General features: G+C 35.6%; 1 protein-coding gene across 11 annotated transcripts; it reads right to left on the bottom strand.

Annotated features, from left to right (window-relative positions):
- Window positions 1–1,000: 1,000 nt before the first annotated feature.
- Window positions 1,001–19,299, bottom strand: PHOSPHO2 (phosphatase, orphan 2). 11 transcript variants are annotated; one of them, XM_056797270.1, is made up of 6 exons: window positions 19,164–19,299; window positions 16,940–17,088; window positions 10,949–11,128; window positions 10,244–10,357; window positions 5,927–6,073; window positions 1,001–2,328 (listed from the first exon to the last, which is right to left on the bottom strand). In XM_056797270.1, the coding sequence occupies exon 6, from the start codon at window positions 2,300–2,302 to the stop codon at window positions 1,589–1,591; it is 714 nt and encodes a 237-aa protein (XP_056653248.1). In that variant the 5' UTR covers window positions 2,303–2,328; window positions 5,927–6,073; window positions 10,244–10,357; window positions 10,949–11,128; window positions 16,940–17,088; window positions 19,164–19,299; the 3' UTR covers window positions 1,001–1,588. The 11 variants fall into 11 exon arrangements, 9 of the variants coding, with proteins under 9 accessions (XP_056653248.1, XP_007494395.1, XP_007494396.1 ...); XM_007494333.3 differs by having other exon boundaries at window positions 5,936–6,073; XM_007494334.3 differs by having other exon boundaries at window positions 5,927–6,021.

Below are 19,299 nucleotides of genomic sequence, written 5' to 3'. Positions count from 1 at the left end.
ACTAAGATTATAGGATAAATTATTTTTAATTTGTTTATTGGATACTATGTGCTGGTAACAGATAATAGAAAGTAACACCAATTGGGAAGGAAGAGCATACTGGTAGCCTAATGCTTACATACAACTTGATGGGTATTGAGGAAGATAAAATGAATTTATTTGAATTAATTAAACCATATAAATGTGAAAATAGCAGAAGGAAAATCCTGGCTATGAGTATGATTCAGTAAGTTATTGATCCATAAAATTATATTCTATCATTTGAAGTTTATATTATTGAATGTATAACTAATCTTAGGAAGCATTTGTTCATTATCAAGGTATAGATTTACAAAAAAAAGTTTATTAGGACAAAAATACTTTATTAACTTAAGGTCTTTAAAGCTATATTTTCTCTCTGGTGTTTTTTCTCTCATATTTGCATATACATACTGTTTTGTCCATATTAGTATATCCTGCCTAGTGTTAATTAATTCCCCTAATCACATGACATTAGGTGAAAAAACATTATAGTTAGGATCATAGGAACAATGTTATAAAATGAGATAGTAGGAGAAAAAAAAGAAAATCAATTTTAGGATTCAAGGCTTTCGTGCTAAGCCAGTTAGAGTGACAGGAGGCAAGGTCCTAGGACTGACTGGGTGGAGAAATAAGAATTGAGATGGTCTAATAATAGAATTGGGCAGGGAAGGCAGATGCTGGGATGGACATGAGTTGAATGAGCCTGGGTTAATCTTGATTAAAGAGAATCCAAAGGAAATTCAAGACAATACAGAATATGGTAATAATCTATTGCTGGTGTTACTGCCCAAAGAGATTGATTGGGACAGTTTTATATAGGGTATGTATGTACTGCATAATGTTCCAAAAACATGTTTTACAACTGGAATTTCATTAATTACTAGGTCTGATATATAGGTAGTATGGCACCTGTAAAGCTGAATGTAAGCTAACATAATTTAAACTTATTAGTTCTCTAAGTCACTTTCTCTACAACAAATAAAGGTAAATGAGATGTGTTTATTTATGTTTTACATTTACAAAATAACTGGATAAATGGTACATATTTTTTCCACATTAAATTATTCTAAGTACATCTTTTAGGGGCTAAGGGCCTCCATTAATAATTTGGAAGAAATAAAAACCAGAAGAATAATTACATGCTGGACATTTTAGCCTAAAAATTAGATCCTTAAAATTAACATGTTTTGGTATAATAGTCTCGATAAGACATTATTTCACTGGCATGATCCTCTAAAATAATTGCTAACATGCTCAGTATTAGCAAATATTCCTAAGAATTTTGAGCCCTGTTGCGAGATTACACTGACAAGCATTATATGCACAGTGAATAAACTTACTCCCTATAAAGTAATAAATGAGATTTTATTAAGTGAACTATAAACATTTTTTAAAAAACACATTTTTTTGCATTGCATTTCAAAAGGAAGTATGAAAATTTGGGATATATTGATATTGTATATATTCCTTTAGAATATAACTTTTTTCTGCTACCATATAAAATTTAAGCATAAGCTTCTTTGCTTATTCACTTAAGCTATCTTCAATTTTGTTATGAATCATTCTTTTATGATTGCAAATATGAAAGTATTTCAGTGCCTGATGTCCAACCTACAACAGAAGATTCCACAGGTACAAATTCTTGAGGCGGTTCAGAAAGCATTTTATATAAAGTAAATCCTTTTCGAGCAAAAGCAACATCATTCTTCTTTAGAGAGGTTATTGGACAGAAATCATTTTCGCCATCACCTATATAATTAATTTGGCTGTATTTCACTCCTTTTTGTGACTGTTTATCTATAAATTCTACCAGAACTTTTTTTTTGCAGAGATTCTTTGGGCAATGATCACATTCATGAACATGAAATCCTTCCAAAATAAGAAAACCATCTCTACTGAAAACTGCTGGGTTTGTAAACACTTTATCAAAAACACTGTCAACATTGGCAGCTTTTAAAATCCAATCTATGAAGGCTGTGTTTGAATCTGAGATGATTATGCAGTCATAAAGATCTTTATTTTTTCCAATAAAGTTTATAAGCTCTAACATTCCTTCGGTAAAAGGCATTTTTATCATAGTTTTTTTAATTTCACCTTCCTCAACACTTTTATCACCTAAATATTTAAAGACTCTGCCCATATATTCATTCCACTTTCCTTTTTGATAAGAATCTATTAGTTCTTGGGGAAGCTTTTTCTCAGGAGCACATTTCACAATCCAGGTGTCACTATTGTCATCTATGATTGTATGGTCAAAGTCCATAACCAGTAGAGTTTTCATGGCTGCAGAATAAGATTTGTCTTACTCTGAAAAAGAAGAAATGTTATTTCCCTAAATATATTCTATTTTAAATATTTACCTTCCACACTTAGATCAAACAATTTTATCAAAATATTTCATTTGAAAATATGAAAAGTTAAAATCAACAAGAGGCTAAATTTTTTCTCACCTGTAGTTACATGAAAACTACTAGAGCATTTTTCATTAGAAATATAAATTTCCTCCACAAAAGTATTGATCTGACATCTCATCATGTCAATGGAGTGTAAGTTATGACAAGTTCTACTAAATGGAAATTAGAAGTTTAGATAAGTATAGAAAAGTTCATTAAGAGAAAGCTAGCTACCATGATTATGACAAAATATGAAACGGATTCTATGTTTTTAGTGTTGGTGGTAGAATAGCAGAAAAGGAGAAAAGGAAGTTCTAAGAATTATACTGCTCTTAAAAAAAAAAAAACCTTTACCTTTCATCTTAGAATGATACTGTGTATTGGTTTCAAGGCAGAAGAGCAGTGAGGGCTGGGTAATAGGAGTTAAGTGACTCGTCCAAGTTCATAATTCAAGAAGTATCTGAGGCTAGATTTGAAAACAGAATCTCCCATGTCCTGGCTTGGATTTCAATCCATTGAGTCACTTAGCTGCCCCCAAAATCTTATTGTTTTTAAACAAATATTAAACTTTTGGTCCTCATTGTACAATGTTTGTCCAAAGTAAATAACATGCTAATAGAAGTGAACCACATATATCTTTACATTCCTGTTAAAGCTAGAATACATGGAGAGGATGTGTCTAAATGAAAGGATGGCTCACAAGTTCTTCTTGGAGAGATAAATTAAGGATTTGGCAGAGCTGGTTTGATTCTATGGGTAAAAGTGACAGGATACTGATATTTGTGGGACAACTGATTACTTTATCATAAAGTATTCACAGCAAGCACCATGAAGGTACTTATTCCTTAATACACTAATATTTAGTGCAGAGGATGATGTAGAAAAAAAGAAAAAAAAAGCCCTGCCAAGATCCTCCAATCCTGTAGTTGATGTATATGGGGGACTTTCTTCTTTAACAGTGAGAATGACAACCTATAAATACCTTCTTGCCAAATAAGTTGTATACAATAAATTTTAGGGGCAGCAAGCTAGTGCAGTCTTAGAGCACTGGGCCTGGAGTCAGGAAGACTGGAGTTCAAATTTGACCTCAGGCACTTAATAGCTATGTGACCCCTGGGCAAATCGCTGAATCTGTTTGCCTCAGTCTTCTCATGTATAAAATGGGAAAAATAACAGCACCTACTCCCAGAGTTGTTGGGAGAATCAAATGAGTTATTTATAAAGCATTTAGCATACAGTATATGCTAATAATAGCAGGGGCTATATAAATGTTAGCTATTATCATCATCATTGTTATATGTCTATTATGTATCTGTGTGAATTCTTATTCTTGCCTTCCATAAATGCTCTCACTTTGATTATTGCAATAGCTTCTCTGCCTCAAGTGTCTTCCCTCTCCAATTCTTCCTCCACACAGCTATCAAATTGATACTCCTTCAGACAAGGAATCTCCAGTGGCTCCCTCTTCTCAAGGATAAAATATAAGCTCCTTTGTTTAGTATCTAAAACTCTTTTGCAATCTGGCTTCAATCTGTTTTCATACTAACTTCCCATTACTTTTCCTCACACACCTTCTATGTTCTAGTTAAACTGACCCACTCACTGTCTCCTATATGCTGAATTCCATTTCCCATCTCAATGTCTTTGTACAAGTTGTATCCCATACCTAGAATGATCCTCAACCTCATTTTTGACTCTTGGAATTCCCAGCTCTTTTCAAAATTCAACTCAAAGTACTCTCTCTTCCTACTTGAGACATCTTCCGATATTTGCCAGTTAATGAGTGCTCCAAAATTACTTACAATTTGCTTTGTACATGTTTTTTATTAAAAAATCTGTGTACATTGTGATTCTAATAGAGATGGGACACTCCATTTTTGGTTACTCCAATCCAGGGCCTAGCACAGTATTTGGCACATGGAGTGTTTTATAAATTCTTGCTGAAAACAAAGTCAATACTAACCAAACGAAGTCAAAATACACTTTGATAGTGGATGAATTCAATGCAAAGCTGAGCAAAGGAAAGGATGGCAAAAATCATGCTGGGAAATATAGTTCTGGAACAAATGAAAAAGGCCAAGGGCTTCCAGATTACTTTGGAGTCTTGGCAACAAATGGCATCACAAAAATGGAGCTGACTATATATATTGAACAAGAAATACTCTATTACAGATGTAGCAGTCATTTCAGAATGACTGTAGTCAGATTATTAACTAAAAGTAAGTTCAAAGTAAATGTAAAATTGGGATAAGGATAAAGGTAAGATGATGCCATATGATTATAGCAGTTTTAATCTGACCTGTTTAACCATTGTTTATTATAAGAGAGACATGGAAAAAATGAAGGCAGTCTCTGTTATCATTTCTTAGAAGTTAACCAATGCAAAACAGTTACTACAACAAAGAGACCAAAAAAGTTCAGAAACTACCTGAAAACTAGCAAAATAAAAACAAAAACAAACAAACAAACAAAAAACCAAGCAGCCAAGGAAAATCCTATTTTAACATACAAGTTACTCACAAAACATTTCAGAAAAGGAACAAAGAAAACCATGGGTAATACCACACAATCTAGCAAAAAAACAGTGAAGAAAACAAGCTTGCAGAGAACCTCAAAAGAGACCTATGCCAGATTATACTTGGAAGCATTTATAGATGAGGAAGCCAGAGAAAGAGATGCAGTTCTGCTGACATTTCTACAGCAATCTACTCTCCTCAGTGGAACTAACATATTCAGAATTCTCTAGAGCTGTACCAGATGTCTATTCGAACAAGCAGTAATTCTACATAAGATGGAACTTGGAAAGAAAACTAGGCCTGTCCAGATATATAAAGGGGGAAAAAAAAATCTTGTCCCCCTCCTCCATCCTATTATATACTGATATCTTGTCAAAGTTTAGGTTACCCTGAACACATACTTTCATGCTCAGTCAAATACTGCTGAATAGTGCTGAAGGAATTCACACAATGGCTGATGGATCCATTAGGAGTTTGTAAACCAAATATTACCAGCATCTACATTACAGCAAAACATACTTTTTACTTTTTTCCTAATGGACTCCCTATCACATTCCCCATAGCTGCAATTTTATACTTCTTTCCTCAAGCATCCCAAACCATCCCCTACCCTATTCTTGTTTGCAAAGGATTCTAACATACTGTGCAAAGAAAATAGGGACCATTTAAAATGCTTCTTTTCTCCTTGTCTAAATCTCAAAATCTTGTGATCAGCCCTCTCCATCCTTTCTTCTTGTTTCTGATTAGAGGTAGTCTTTTCTCCCAAAGCTAATCCCTCAATACTTATCTGCTTGATCCCATCACCTCTGGTAGCCTCCCCATACAATTACATGCTTTAATTTTTCATATTCCCTGTACTGGCTCCTTCTGTGATGTGTACAAATATGTCAAATCTACATGATCCTAAAAAAACCCTTCATTTAACCTAAATATCCCCTTAAGCTGTGGTCTTCTAGTTCTCCCTTCTTTCACATAAACCTAGGAAAGGCTGCTTACATTCATTACCTTCACTTCCTCTTCTTTCCTCTCCTTTTGTCACTTTCATCCTGTTGCAGTCTGGCTTCGGAGCCAGAATGAGAAATCTTGTAATCCTGCAAGATTAAATCAGCCTTGATACTGACATCTCATCAGAAGCCTCAGCCCCTGTGATGGGAGGGTAGAGCCACAAGTTTCAAAACCTCTATTTAAGAAGTGGGTCCAGCATAGCCTCCCCATTTCCCATAAGCTGCACTGCTTTTTCTGCTTCTCTCCATAACCCAGAATTTTCCCCTCCACCTCTACTTTTCAGCTTCCTTTTGTGTGTTATCTTCCCCATACAGTTTTAAACTGAATTTTAAACTTAAAAGTCTGGGGTTCTTTACTTGTATTTAAGTGCTTAGCATAGTGCCTGACACACAGTGGGTGCTTAATGAATTTTTATTAAATGAGTTACCAATAAGGTAGTAGTAAATGACAGTTAACATGACATCTGATGATCACTTCACATTTTTCATCATCCTTGACCTCTATGTGGCATTTGGCATTGCTGACAGACCCTTCATCCTGGATATGCTCTCTTTCATGGGTTTTAATGACTTTGTTCTTAGTTTTCTGATCTGCTTAGACACTTCCCCTCAGAATCATCCTTCAATGATTCTATATTTTAGCCAAATGGCTTAGTCATTCCCTGCACACAATTTCCATCTCCAGTTTCTGTGCCTTTGTACAAGCATCTTCTGGACCTACCATGCACTCCCTCTTCATCTTTGGTTTTTAAAATTCTTTTTGTTCCAAGGCTTAACTAATTTGCAATTTTTTATTTATTTATTTACTTAAAATGAAAACAAAACACCATATCTTCTGTCTTAGAATCAATACTAAGTATTAGTTCCAAAGCAGAAAAGCAGTAAGGGCTAGGCCGTTAGAATTAAGTGATTTATCTAGTCACACAATTAGAAAGTATCTGATGTCAGATTTGGGCCTAGGACCTCCCTTCTCCACACCTGGTTCTCTGTCCATCTATGACAGTGGTTCTTAACCTTTCTAATGCCGTGATCCCGCAATACAGTTCCTCATGTTGCAGTGACCCCAAACCAAAAAATTATTTTGGTGGCTACTTCAAAACTGTAATTTTGCTACAGTTGTGATTTGGAATGTAAATACCTGATATGCATTATGTATTCTCATTGCTACAAATTGAAAGGTTGAGAACCACTGATCTATGAAGCATCTAGCTGTTCCTCATGTGTGATCTTTTACAAGATGCCTATTCTGTATTCCTTAATTGCTAGATTGTTCCCATTCCCACCCCTCAAAATCTTTTAATATATTTAGCATTTGATTTTTAAAATATTCATATTGTTTTATTCAATGCAACCATACAAAGAATGTAAACTAAAGGACAGGAACTGTTTTGTTTCTCAATCCCCAGTGACTAGCATAGTACCTGGCACATAAAATCCCAATTTTTATTTTTAAATTTTTGACTATTTTATTTTTTTTCTTAATGTCATTAAAAAAACTCTTTTTAAATTTAAAAAAGTTTGAGCCAAATTCTCACCCTTCTTTCCTTCCCTTCCCACTCCCTGAAACAGCAAGCAATATGATATAAATTTTACAGGTATAATTATGGCACACAAATTTTTAATAAATATTTGGTCAATGAATCTGTGGAGACAAGAAGATTTTGAAGGCATTTGATAATCTATTTTGGACATCCCTTAAAGAAAGCTAGCTTTCAAAAGAATGGAAAAGATCATGGTTGGCTCTTTAACTAGAAAAATGTTTACTGCAAAGATCAGTAACTGCCAACTCATAATGTGTTTAATTTTTCATCTCTATAAAATCTTTACAGTTTATGCACAAGAGTATTTTTGATGAAAACAGAAGATACCAGACAGGCTTTTGCAGATAATTTTCTAGAGCAGATGGCACCTTGACAGTCCCTCAATGACAGATGTAGAGCATACAGAGCTTGGTATATATCTATGCTGATTTTAGAAGGCATTTGACTAGACAAAGCTAAAGAGAACTTTATAGGCTTGCCTCCAATAAGATCCAGTTCAGGAAACATTCCTTCCACATAACAGACATTGTTCTAGGTTTTAAGGATAAAAACAAAGACTCTTTTTTAGGGATGTGGCAGTCTGATATGAGGGAAAATGTGATCAGTAAAGAAAAAAAAAAACACCTAAACCCTATGAAGTGAAGGAAAGTGAGATAAATGTCAATTCTAGGTCTAAGCAAAATGCCATGAGAATTTCAATGAGGGTAAGATCACTTTCACTTGGAACAGGAAAAGGGAAAAATGTGTCGGAAAGTTTTATGGAGGAGCTTGCAATTGAATTTATGGAAGAGATGGAAAAAAGGCATGGTCATGATATGCATATGGAGCTAGGGATGTCTATTCTAAGCATGAGAAAATTTATAAGCAAAGCCTTAAAGGCAGGACAGGGAATATGTTAAGATTAAATAAGATTTAATGATAATTATGCCTATGGAGATTAATTTTATTTGATCTGCCTAACACTGACATCACATACAAGGCATATAACCAGAGAGATATATGCTCATCTATAATGTCTGCCAGTACATTAGATGTCTTGTAGAGTCCAAACAAAAACGATCCCCTTTTGATGGTGAGGTTTTTCTAAGTGCTCTAATTATAGATTACATTGTATTACTTGCTGAAATCATAGCACACTCTTGAGGCACCTCAGTGAAACTGGTAAAAATTTTTAAAAGATTACCAATCTAAAATGGAAAAATGAAGTTGTTCAGATTATGACAGGCTACTAGCCCACTCAATTAGTGCAACTATACAGTCCAACTATGGAAAAGTGTTGCAGAAGAATAATTAACTAAGCTCAAAATTAAGTAAGCAATATCAGGCTGAATCACATTTGGCAAACTATAGAACCTCTGATGATTCTGCTGCTGCAAAAACTCAATTTTTAAATACCAACAGCATTCAATAGCTTCAAATAAAATAATAACACAATTTCCTAGTAATCAGAATTATAGATGATTTCAAGACTGTTTCAAGGATACATGGTAGATATAAATAGGTTTATTTGTAGAGAAGATATAATTAAGGATATGTGTAAGCAAAGTCATGTAGTGAGAATTAGAAACAAATGGAAAGCACTATAATGAGATATTAAAAGAAACAGAGGAAGTCTTCAGTACATTGGATGGAACCCTCCTCCTCCCCAATTCCTATGGAGGATTTATGAAAAGAACTGAATGAAAAAACATACAAAAGATGAAGGTATAAAGGGGTTGTAATTTATACTGGTGGAGAGGACATCAATATTAAATTGCAACTACATCTAAGTAGATAATGAAGTTCAAAGCACCATATCTACCATCTAAAATGCTATCCAAAATATTATTGAGTTCTTATTCTACAATCTTACAGTTGGAAGGGCAGATACAGACCATGGGACTAGGTTATTTTTAAAGATCAAAATGAAAGTATACTTAGTAATATATACTAACTTGAGCTATTTTGAGAAAGCTAAAAAAAAAAACCCAAAGGAGCAAAACAGAAAGAAAAAGATAGGCTTATATTATTAAAACACTAAATATTATTTATCAAAATAATTTTGTTTTAAAAAGTTTTAAAACATTCCTGATTCTATTTGCCATTGTAAAATTCTGACCAAAATGTAGTATTGCAAGAATTTTTGTAATTTAAAATTCTTATTCTATTGGGCATTTAAAAATTTATTAAAGATAGCTTAATTAATTTTAAATCCAATGCTTACTAGAATATTAATATTGAGGTGCTATTAAAGCTTAAACAGCAGACAAAAGAAGACACTTGATCCAAAATAACTTCTTGTAACCATTTTGCAAGAAATTTGCAAGATATGGATAGTATGGCAGTAAAATGCCAAATAAAAATGGTACTTGTATGGTTTATCACTCTGGTGGGAAATGGATTATAATTTAAATTATAGCTTTATTTTGTTCTGTTTTACTCTAGCTATTAGAGAATTCATAGATTCCAATATGAAGTCTTCTGAAGAGAATGAAGATAACCTGAAAGAACAGATGGGGATTAGCAGTGGGGCTATAAGAAGGCTAGCAAGAAAACAAAGGAAAAGATGACAGATGGGAATTAGTAGCAAAATGGAAGGTAAATAAATATATGAGAATTTGGACTAGATCCAATAATAATGGGAAAAATTTACAAAAGGGGACCAATTATAGATATAAATAATAAGGTACAGAAAAGGAAAAGGTTTTTAGAGACACAGGGATATCAAACCATAAAAACAACTTGTGATAAAAGGAGATAATAGTTTTTGCATAAAATTTAGCACTTACCTGAAAATGTCAATAAGCTCCAAAGCACAAAGTAATCAAAAACATTCCTATATGAGACCTATCTTAACTTTGTTAAGACCTTTTAACTGTTAAGAGATTTTTAGCAAAAAGTACCTAAAAAGAAAAAAAGGAGAACACAACCAATATAAAAAAGAAAATATCAATAGAAGAGTTGAAATATTTGGCATTTAAACATAAGTAGTTCTCTGACTTTGGAATGATTTGTATAGATGAACAATAGTAGGGGTGTTCAAATCTAGATATCTTCCTAATCTCATGGAAGTTAACTGATCTCTGTTCACTAATTGGGCTTCAGAAAAAATAGAGATCAGAAAAATATCTTCTCTTATGCAGAGTCAAGGTTTCTATGGGAAAATGCAATGTGCATTCCAAATTATAGGAAATGAACTTCTGACATATATACCCTTTCTAACTTAAAGATCACCTGCAATTTATATTTATTTTTGCCATAGCAGGGAGATTACTAAAACTCTGTAGCTACCAATCTCCTCCAAAATAGGATTATAATAATTCCAGTGAATATAGTTTCACTAGTCTACTTTGTATCCATATAAATAATAATAGCAGATGTTTCTGTTGCTCTTCTTTTTTTCTTCTATTTCTGTCTATCTTTCAAGCTATCTAAAGAACCCAACCAATAATGTGTTAAATATAAAGAGAAATAGCTAATGGAGAGATACCTACCCAAATTAATTTCTCCAAGGGAACAGTGTTTTACTTCACCTTAGAGCCGGAGTTCAATGACCAGAACCATCTCATTTTAAATACCATGCAGAAGTTGTTATTTGCCAATATGTTTCATAAAGCTTTCATGAGGAGCAGCCCTTTTTCGGAAACAATAGAAGTGAGGCTTCTTAATAACACCTAAAATTGAAAACCAATACCTTTAATTTAATTTGTGTTGTATAACACCCCACTCCTCCTCTTTCCTCTTCCACTAAGATAACCCATATTGGTAGAGGGGAAAACTAATTGAATAAAATAAGCACTCATAGATATAAGAGCAATAATATAGATATTTCCAGATCCAATTTCTTCTTTTAGATTTTATGTCTAGCAGACAATCATGGGGTAAGAAGATTTAATGACAGAATTTTGAATTGTTCCTAAATATTCATAGTTTTAAAGTAAAAAAAAATCCAGATTTATCTTACATCTCTACCAAATCAGAGAACATTTTAGTTTTCTTTTACCCACTAAAAAGTTATCTAGTGAGTCATTTAGTTTTGTTATTTATATATATATATATATCTATATATATCTATATATCTGTTTCAGATATATATATCTGTTTCAGATATATATATCTGTTTCATTCAGGTGAAACCTATAACCTGCATCTATAGGAAAGGATCAAATTAAGCTTGTGGTCAGAAAGGAAACTGGTTCAGTTTTGCATTTCTCTTTAGGGCATTCAGTTATTCTAGAATGGATCTATGATGTGTCACAGTGGTTAGGAAGACACTATTGTCTTTAGACTGAATAGAACCTTCTAAACTTCACAGTTACCCAAACCCTTGGGGGAAGCTTGGTCTCCCTTGGATCTCCAACAACAGAAATGACCCATGTTCAATCTTAAAAGTGCAGGATGCCTTGAGTAGAACACACAAAATGGTTTCACTTTAGATTGGTCTAGAACTAACTTTTCTCCTCTCTCTCCTTATATTAATTTTATCCAACTAATCTTATTATTAATAATCTCAACTCTCATTCAATTATTCTTTGTCTATTGACTATTTCCTTACTGCCTAGAAATAGTAGGGAAGTGAGACCTTATCCTATATTTCTCTTCCCTTTTGTTGAGAAGGCTGTTTTCAATAGCAGCCTCAACTTCCTTTCCTTGTATTTTGTTAAGACTTCGAGTCTAAGTGTCCTACTTCATAATTCAACTGAAATTTATCTCTCCAAAGTTTCTCTTAAGTACCAATTCTAGATACTTTATCCCAAATTTCATTCTGTTTGACCTCTCTGCAGCTTTTGACACCGTTGAGGATCCCCTTCTAAATACTCTCTTCTTTCCAGATTCTTGTGACAGTACTTTTTCCTGGTTGTCCTTTTATCTAACCTCTCTTTCAATCTCCTTTTCTAGATGCTCATCAAGGCCATCCCCACTAAACATGGGTTTCTGTTGTGGGTCCTCTTTTCCTTCTATACTATTTCACTTGAACTCATCAGCTCCCATGGATTCAATTATCATCTCTATGCCAATGATTTACCTATTCAGTCTTCACTTCTCTTGCTGACCTCTAGTCATGCCTTTTTAGACATCTCAAATTGGATGTCCAGCAGGAATATTAAATTCAACCTTTTTTTCCCCAAACTCTCTCCTCTTCTTTTCTAAATATTCTATTATAGCTGAGGATACTACAATCCTTCCAAATCACCTAGGCTCACAATCTAGGCATCATCCTTACACATCATTCTACTCTTACTCCCCACCCTCTACAACCCATGCAGTGTTTCCAAAGCCTGTCAAATACACTTCCATAGTATCTCACACATCCCCAATTCTCCTATGATACTGCTACCATTCTGGTGCAGGTACTTATCACCTGACACCTGGACTGCTGCCATAGCCTGCTGGTTAGTCTCTGTGTTTCAACTATTCCCATTTGAATTCATCCTCTACAGATGCCATTTTAATTTTCTTAAAACTGCAAGTCTGACCATACCCTATCCCCTCTCTCCATTCAATAAATCCAAGCGGCATCAAGGTGACATAATGGATAGAGCCTTGGACCTGGAGTTATGAGACCTGAGTCCAAATTTGGCCTTAGATACTTAGGTCACTTAACCTTAGTTTCCTCAGTGATAAAATAGGATAATTATAGCCATGCCTGCCTAATAGGATTGTTGTGATGATAAAAGATTTATAACTTGCTTAGCACAGTGTCTAACATATAGTAAGCACTGTATAAATGCTTATTTTCTTCCTCTCCTTCAATTCTTCCACCCTATTACCTCCAGGATCCACCAATCAGTTAGTCAATATGAACTTATTAAGTGTTATTACTTGCCAGGCACTGTGCTAAGTGCTAAGAATGCATAGAAATACAAATACAGACATTGCCTTCAAGGAGTTCACAATCTAATGGGGGAAGATAACATGTAAATAAATATGTAAAAGTAAGCTATGTATATGATAAACAAAATAATCAACAGAGAAAAGGCACTGGAATGAAGAGAGATTGGGGAAAGGCTTCCTGTAGAAGGTGAGTTTTTAGCTGAGACTCAAAGTCAAGGAAGCCAGAAGGTAGAGGTGGGAAGGGAGAACATTCTAAGCATGGAATTTTCATAGCCAGTGAAAATATTTGTGGCCAAGAGGTGGAATATTTAGTTTGAAGAGAAGCAGAGAAGCCAGTATCAATGGATCAAAGAGTACTTCAGGGGTATAAGTTATAAGGCTGATTAAGTTGGGGAGGAGATATAAGGTATAAGAATAGAAAAGTATAGGATGGAGGTGCTCTAGGTTATGAAGGGCTTTAAATGCCAGAGGATTTTATATTTGATTGTGGAAGAGACAGATAAGCTTAATAAACAGGAGTTTATTGAGTGTATGTGGGGGGAGGGGTAACAGTCAGATCTGTGCTTTAGAAGAATCAGTTTGGCAACTGAATAGAGGATGAAGTGGAATATGAGAGACCTGAGGCAGGCAGACTCACCAGCAATCCATTGCAGTAGTCCAGGTGTGACAAGATGAGGGCTGACACCAGAGTGGTGAAAGGATGAGAGAAAAGGTTTATTGGATAAATATTGCAAAGGTGAAACTGATAGGTCTTGGCAACAGATGAGATGTGGTGGGAGTGGGGAGAGATAGTAAGGATTCAAGAATGACATCTAAATTGAGATCCTGGGAGATGGGGAGGATGGTGATGCTTTCAATAGAGGGAAATCTGGAGGGTAGGAGCTGGCTCAATGGATGAATACCAGGTCAGGAAGACTCATCTTCCCAAGTTAATATCTGGCTTCAGACCCTTACTAGCTGTGTGACCCGTGGCAAGTCACCTAACCCTGTTTGCCTCAATTTCTTCATCTGTCAAATGAGACAGAAATGACAAACCACTGCAGTATCTTTACTATGAAAACCCCAAATGGGATCAGGAAGGGTCAGATACAACTACAACCAAAAGGACTTGTGAGGAAATTTGAGTTTGGACACATTGAGTTTAAGATGTCTACAGGACATCCAGTTCAAGACATCTACTAGGCAGCCAGAGATACAAGACTGGAGGTCAGTTAAGAGATTAGGGCAGGATAGGTAGTTTTGAGAATCATCAGCACAGAGATGATAATTAAATCCATGGGAGCGGACAATATCACCAAATAAAATAGTATAGAAGGACAAGAGGGCATGAGACAGAACTTTGGGGGTCACCCATGTTTAGTGGAATATAACCTGGTTGGAGATTCAGCAAAGGACTCTAAGAAGTGATGGGAAAGTTAAGAGAAGAAATAGGAAAAGGATAGTGTGATCCACCTAGAGAAAGAGAGTATCAAGGGAAAGGTGATATGACAGTGCCAAAAACTGCAGAGAGGTCAAGAAGAATGAGTATTGAAAAAAAGGATTTCAAATTTGTATTTATATTCTCTGGCTTTCAAAGCCTCTCAAAACTCTTTAACTTTGTAGATCTTATTCTTCTCTATTTACTTACTATATGATCCAATAACACTAGATTGTTGTTCCTTGTACATGACACTACATCCCTTTACTCCAAGTGTTTTTCTTGGCTGTTCTTGATGCCTGAAATGATCTTCTTTCTTATCTCACCCTCCTTTCCATGACTTCCTTCAAGTCTCAGCTAAAATCCCATCTTTTGCAAAAAGCCTTTCCCAGTGCTCTTTAATCTTAGTCTTTTCCCCTTGAGATTACCTCCCAGTCCCCTTCTCCTGTACCCAAATTATCCTAAATATAGTGTTTGTACATAGCTACTTGGTGTACTGAATAAAATGCTAGGCCTAGACTCAAGAAGACCTGTACAAAACCAGCCCCAGATATGTACTACCTGTGTGATCCTGAGAAAATCACTTAACCTATCTGCCTGGGTTTCTTAAACTGTAAAATAAGGATTATAATGGCACCTAATTTACAGGGCTGTTGTGAGAATCAAATGAGATAATATTTGTAAAGTGCTTGGCACACTGTCTGACAAATACTAAATACTTCAAAAAATGTTTGTTTTTTACCTCCCCCATTACTGTAAACCCCTTGTAAGTTTTTTCCTCCCCTTTCTTTATATCTCAAGGGTTTAACAGAGTGCCTGGCACATAGCAGGCACTTAATAAATGCTAGTTGACTGTCTGAACTAGAAATAGATTAGTCTTAGTTAAAAGGCAATTTTATAGATTATTAGAATATTATATTCTATTCCCTATCACTAATGTAGCCCATAAGACATAATATAAAAAGCAATTGCATTCTACTACCATGTAAGTTATTCATACATACTTTTTTCAATATTTCAGTGAAACACAGACTTTGTAGGGGTGAGTACCATTCTCTGCCCTTCCCAAGAACTATGGTTACAACCTTTCTATGCCTTAATAGAAAGTCTTCATGAAATGAAGCTGGAAAATCCATCACCTTATGGCCAGTCTGACGGTAAGCTAGAAGCCAAACTTTACATGTTTTAACTTCACCATTGAGAATTTCCCTACCACAATGAGGAACTGGAGTTGGACTTCAGTAAAGAACATTTTATATATAGGCAAGTCTGTGTCTACATATGTAAAATGCCCATATTTAATTATTTACATTTGAAAATACTTGAAACTTTTCTTTTTGGTGCAAATTAATTTTGCCAAAATAGTTTGGTTCAGATGACTGTCAGCTTCTAACAAAAAAAAAAAGTCATGCCTTTTATATACAAGTTGCTCAGAAGATTGCCCTGAAATATGCTCTATTCAATATTTTATATTTCCATTCTCTTCCTAGGATCAGAAATTCTTCACAAATTTTGTGGGTTTTTTTTCTTAACTGGCATTCATTTCCCTAGAGTTTAAAAGGAGTAGCCATCAACTTTTTAAGAAATTTAAACCCTTCCTTTCTGTCCTAGTAACAACTGTAAGACAAAATGATTAAGGATTAACAGACAAGGTTAGATAACTTGCCCTGGGTCACTGCTAGAAGTGTCTGAGGCTAGATTTAAATGGAAATTCCCTGAGCTCCAGGCCTAGTGCTCTAGCCATTGGGCAACCTAGCTGCTTTAGCAATCAACTTTTACTATAAGAAACTAAATTGAAACAAGAAAATAATTTTATGTATTAGTCTAGAACAGTGGGTCTTAACCTAAGGGTTGTGTAAACATAAAAAAACACAATGGACACTGTATTTCAATACTACTTGATTTCCTTTGGTATCCCTGTTTTTTGTGGTTTAAAAACATTATTATTTAAAGAGATCTATAGGCTTCATTAGACTGTCATGACACAAAAAAGATTAAGAACTTATGGTCTGAGCATGATTAAGTTATATCTGACCAACCTGAAAATGTTAATCTTTTGTTGCCAACTCAAGAAAACTAAAAATGATTTTTAACTGACAATTAAAATTACCTACAAATTTTCCATAGCATAGTAAAATGAAACACACATTTATAAAATTACAAGTATTGTATGGTTATACACTATCTATAAAAATAATTTCAACTATTTTTCACTAACCCTTCTCCCACTTACCTATGTCATTAACTGATGTTTGTGAGTCTGAAGTAATATGGTACAGTTGCAGATCATAACCATAAAAAAATTCTTAATTTTTCAGAATATAATTCTTAAAACTAAATGGTTTATAGCCTGGAACAATGGGTCTGGTCTAAGTTGTACAGCTGCAAAACAATATTATTAGTTATAAAAAAAAGTATTTTTCAATGTTGGTAAATAAGTTTTAACACTGATCCAAAATAGGATCCAAGATAGATAAGAAATGGATCAAAACAAAAGAGAACTGAAAACTGCCTCTGATGTTTACTACTTGTGTGATCTTGGGCAAGCCACTTAACTTTCCTAGGCCTTTGAGTTCCTTCACATATAAATGAGGGATTTGGACTAGATGGCCTCAAGTTCCTTTCCAGCTCTATGATCCTATTAAAAACAAGGAAACAGGAGAAAGTTGGAAACAATTTCCAAAGGAAATAAATTATAGAAACTAGTCCCATTCGTCACTGAAACGGCCACTGTGAAGGATTTAACAAGAATTTTGGTTAATAAAATAATCTGTAAATCAATGAACATATTGATGAACACAATGAACATTTAGGAAGGATTGTTTGAATACTTTTAGGCTTAGTTCTTACAAAAAATAAGCCTTTTCTAATTCTAGGATGCCTGTCTAGTCCCTACAATAGTCTCTGAATTTCAAAAAATCTAAGAGAATAGATAATGTCCCTATGATATACTTATTTATATAGTATATTATTTAAACATTCCAAGACAACAAGGAATTTTACTTAAAGCAGATAGGAAAAGAGCCTAGTACAGTGGAAAGGATGCTGATCTGTAACCAGTAGATCCTGGTCTAAAACTCATCCATATTTTTACTGTTACTTCTATGACCCTGGTCAAATCCCTTCTCCCTGGGTCACTCTAAAAATGGATAAAATGAAGGGGTTCAACTAGATGCTTCTAAGGTCTTCCTCGAGCCCTATCAGCCTATGAATGAGACTCTGAGAGCCAGGCCCAGAGATAGGAGGTTCTGGGTTCAAATGTGACCTCAGACACTTCCTAGCTGTGTGACCACTGGCAAGTTACTTAACCCCCATTGCCTAGTCCTTGCCGATCTTCTGACTTAAAACAATACACAGTATTGAATTCTAAGACGGAAGATAAGGATTTTAAAAAAATGTAGTCCAGTAGTTTTTAAACTGGGCTGGCTGAGCTTTTTTTTCAAAGTATTTTGACATTTTCAATTTCAATATGAATGGTTTTCTTTATATAATCTAATAAACATATATTAAGCGCCCTACCATGTGACAGGAATTGTGCTAAACCACTGATAATCCTATGCATTTTCTTTTATACATTTAAAAAATATCTGAGAAGGGATCCAAGTCACAAAAAAAGGTTAGGAACCTTTGGATTTAGACCCACCTCATTTTACAGATGAAAAAATATATTTGGCGTGATAAAATCACTCGTGAAAACGTAGCTGGCTAGTGGCAAGGGTCAGGTCTCTTGATAAGTAGTTTAGTATTTTTATTTTTAAAAAAAAATTAAACTTTTTTGGCCGAATTTGATGTGTCATCGTAGGGGGAAGTATAACAGCACAGCCCTTTAATAGTATTTCTATGAGTGTCCCGGGAGGTACCTAGAGCTTTAAGTGGCCAATAAATCCTACCCAACCAGGCACCAGGTCAAAGGTCTAGCCAAGGGTCAACTGGACCGGGAAGGGTGGAGAAGAAGCAGAGACCCAAAGTCTTTACCTGTGGGGGGAGCTCTTAGGACCGTACATCTAGTCCTAGAAGGGGCGGTGGAAGCCACCTAGGTCAATCTTCCCTTATTTTACAGTTGAGGAAACTGAGGCCCAGCGAGGTAAAGTGCTTTGCCCAAGATTACCAAGGTTCTACGGTCCTTTTTTATGGTTGAGATTGGGAAACGTCTCCCTTCCTCTCTAAGAGCCCCAGCCATTTGAATTTGAAAGCCAAAAGATTCCACCAAGATGTTTTGGATGCTTTGGAAGTGCATCGGGTTGGGGGTAAACGGCCTGCCAGGCTCCCCTCAGGGTGTCCCCCGCCCCCCACTGCCCAAGCCCCCAGCCCTCGCCGGCTCTCCCTCCCTGAAGCAGCGGCGGCAGCTGCGGAGCTCCCCTTCTCCCCGGGCCTGGGGAGAAGAGATCGCCCTGTGGCCCACCCTCTCGCCTCCGAAGGCGCCCCAGGCAGCGGCCAGACCCGGTTCCCGCACTCACAGGCATCGCCCTTGGCTCCCCGCCCCGCCGCGGCCTCCGCTCCGCCCGCCCGCCCCCAACGAAGGTCGGACCGTCCCTCCCGGATGCGACTCCGCCCCACACGGCTCCGCTCCGCCCCTGCGTGGGCCGCCGGAAT

The sequence above is a fragment of the Monodelphis domestica genome, chromosome 4 (genome assembly GCF_027887165.1).
Source record: "Monodelphis domestica isolate mMonDom1 chromosome 4, mMonDom1.pri, whole genome shotgun sequence".
NCBI lineage: Eukaryota > Metazoa > Chordata > Mammalia > Didelphimorphia > Didelphidae > Monodelphis > Monodelphis domestica.
The sequence above is the reverse complement of the archived record's forward strand: the minus strand, read 5'-3'. Positions and strand labels throughout refer to the sequence as shown.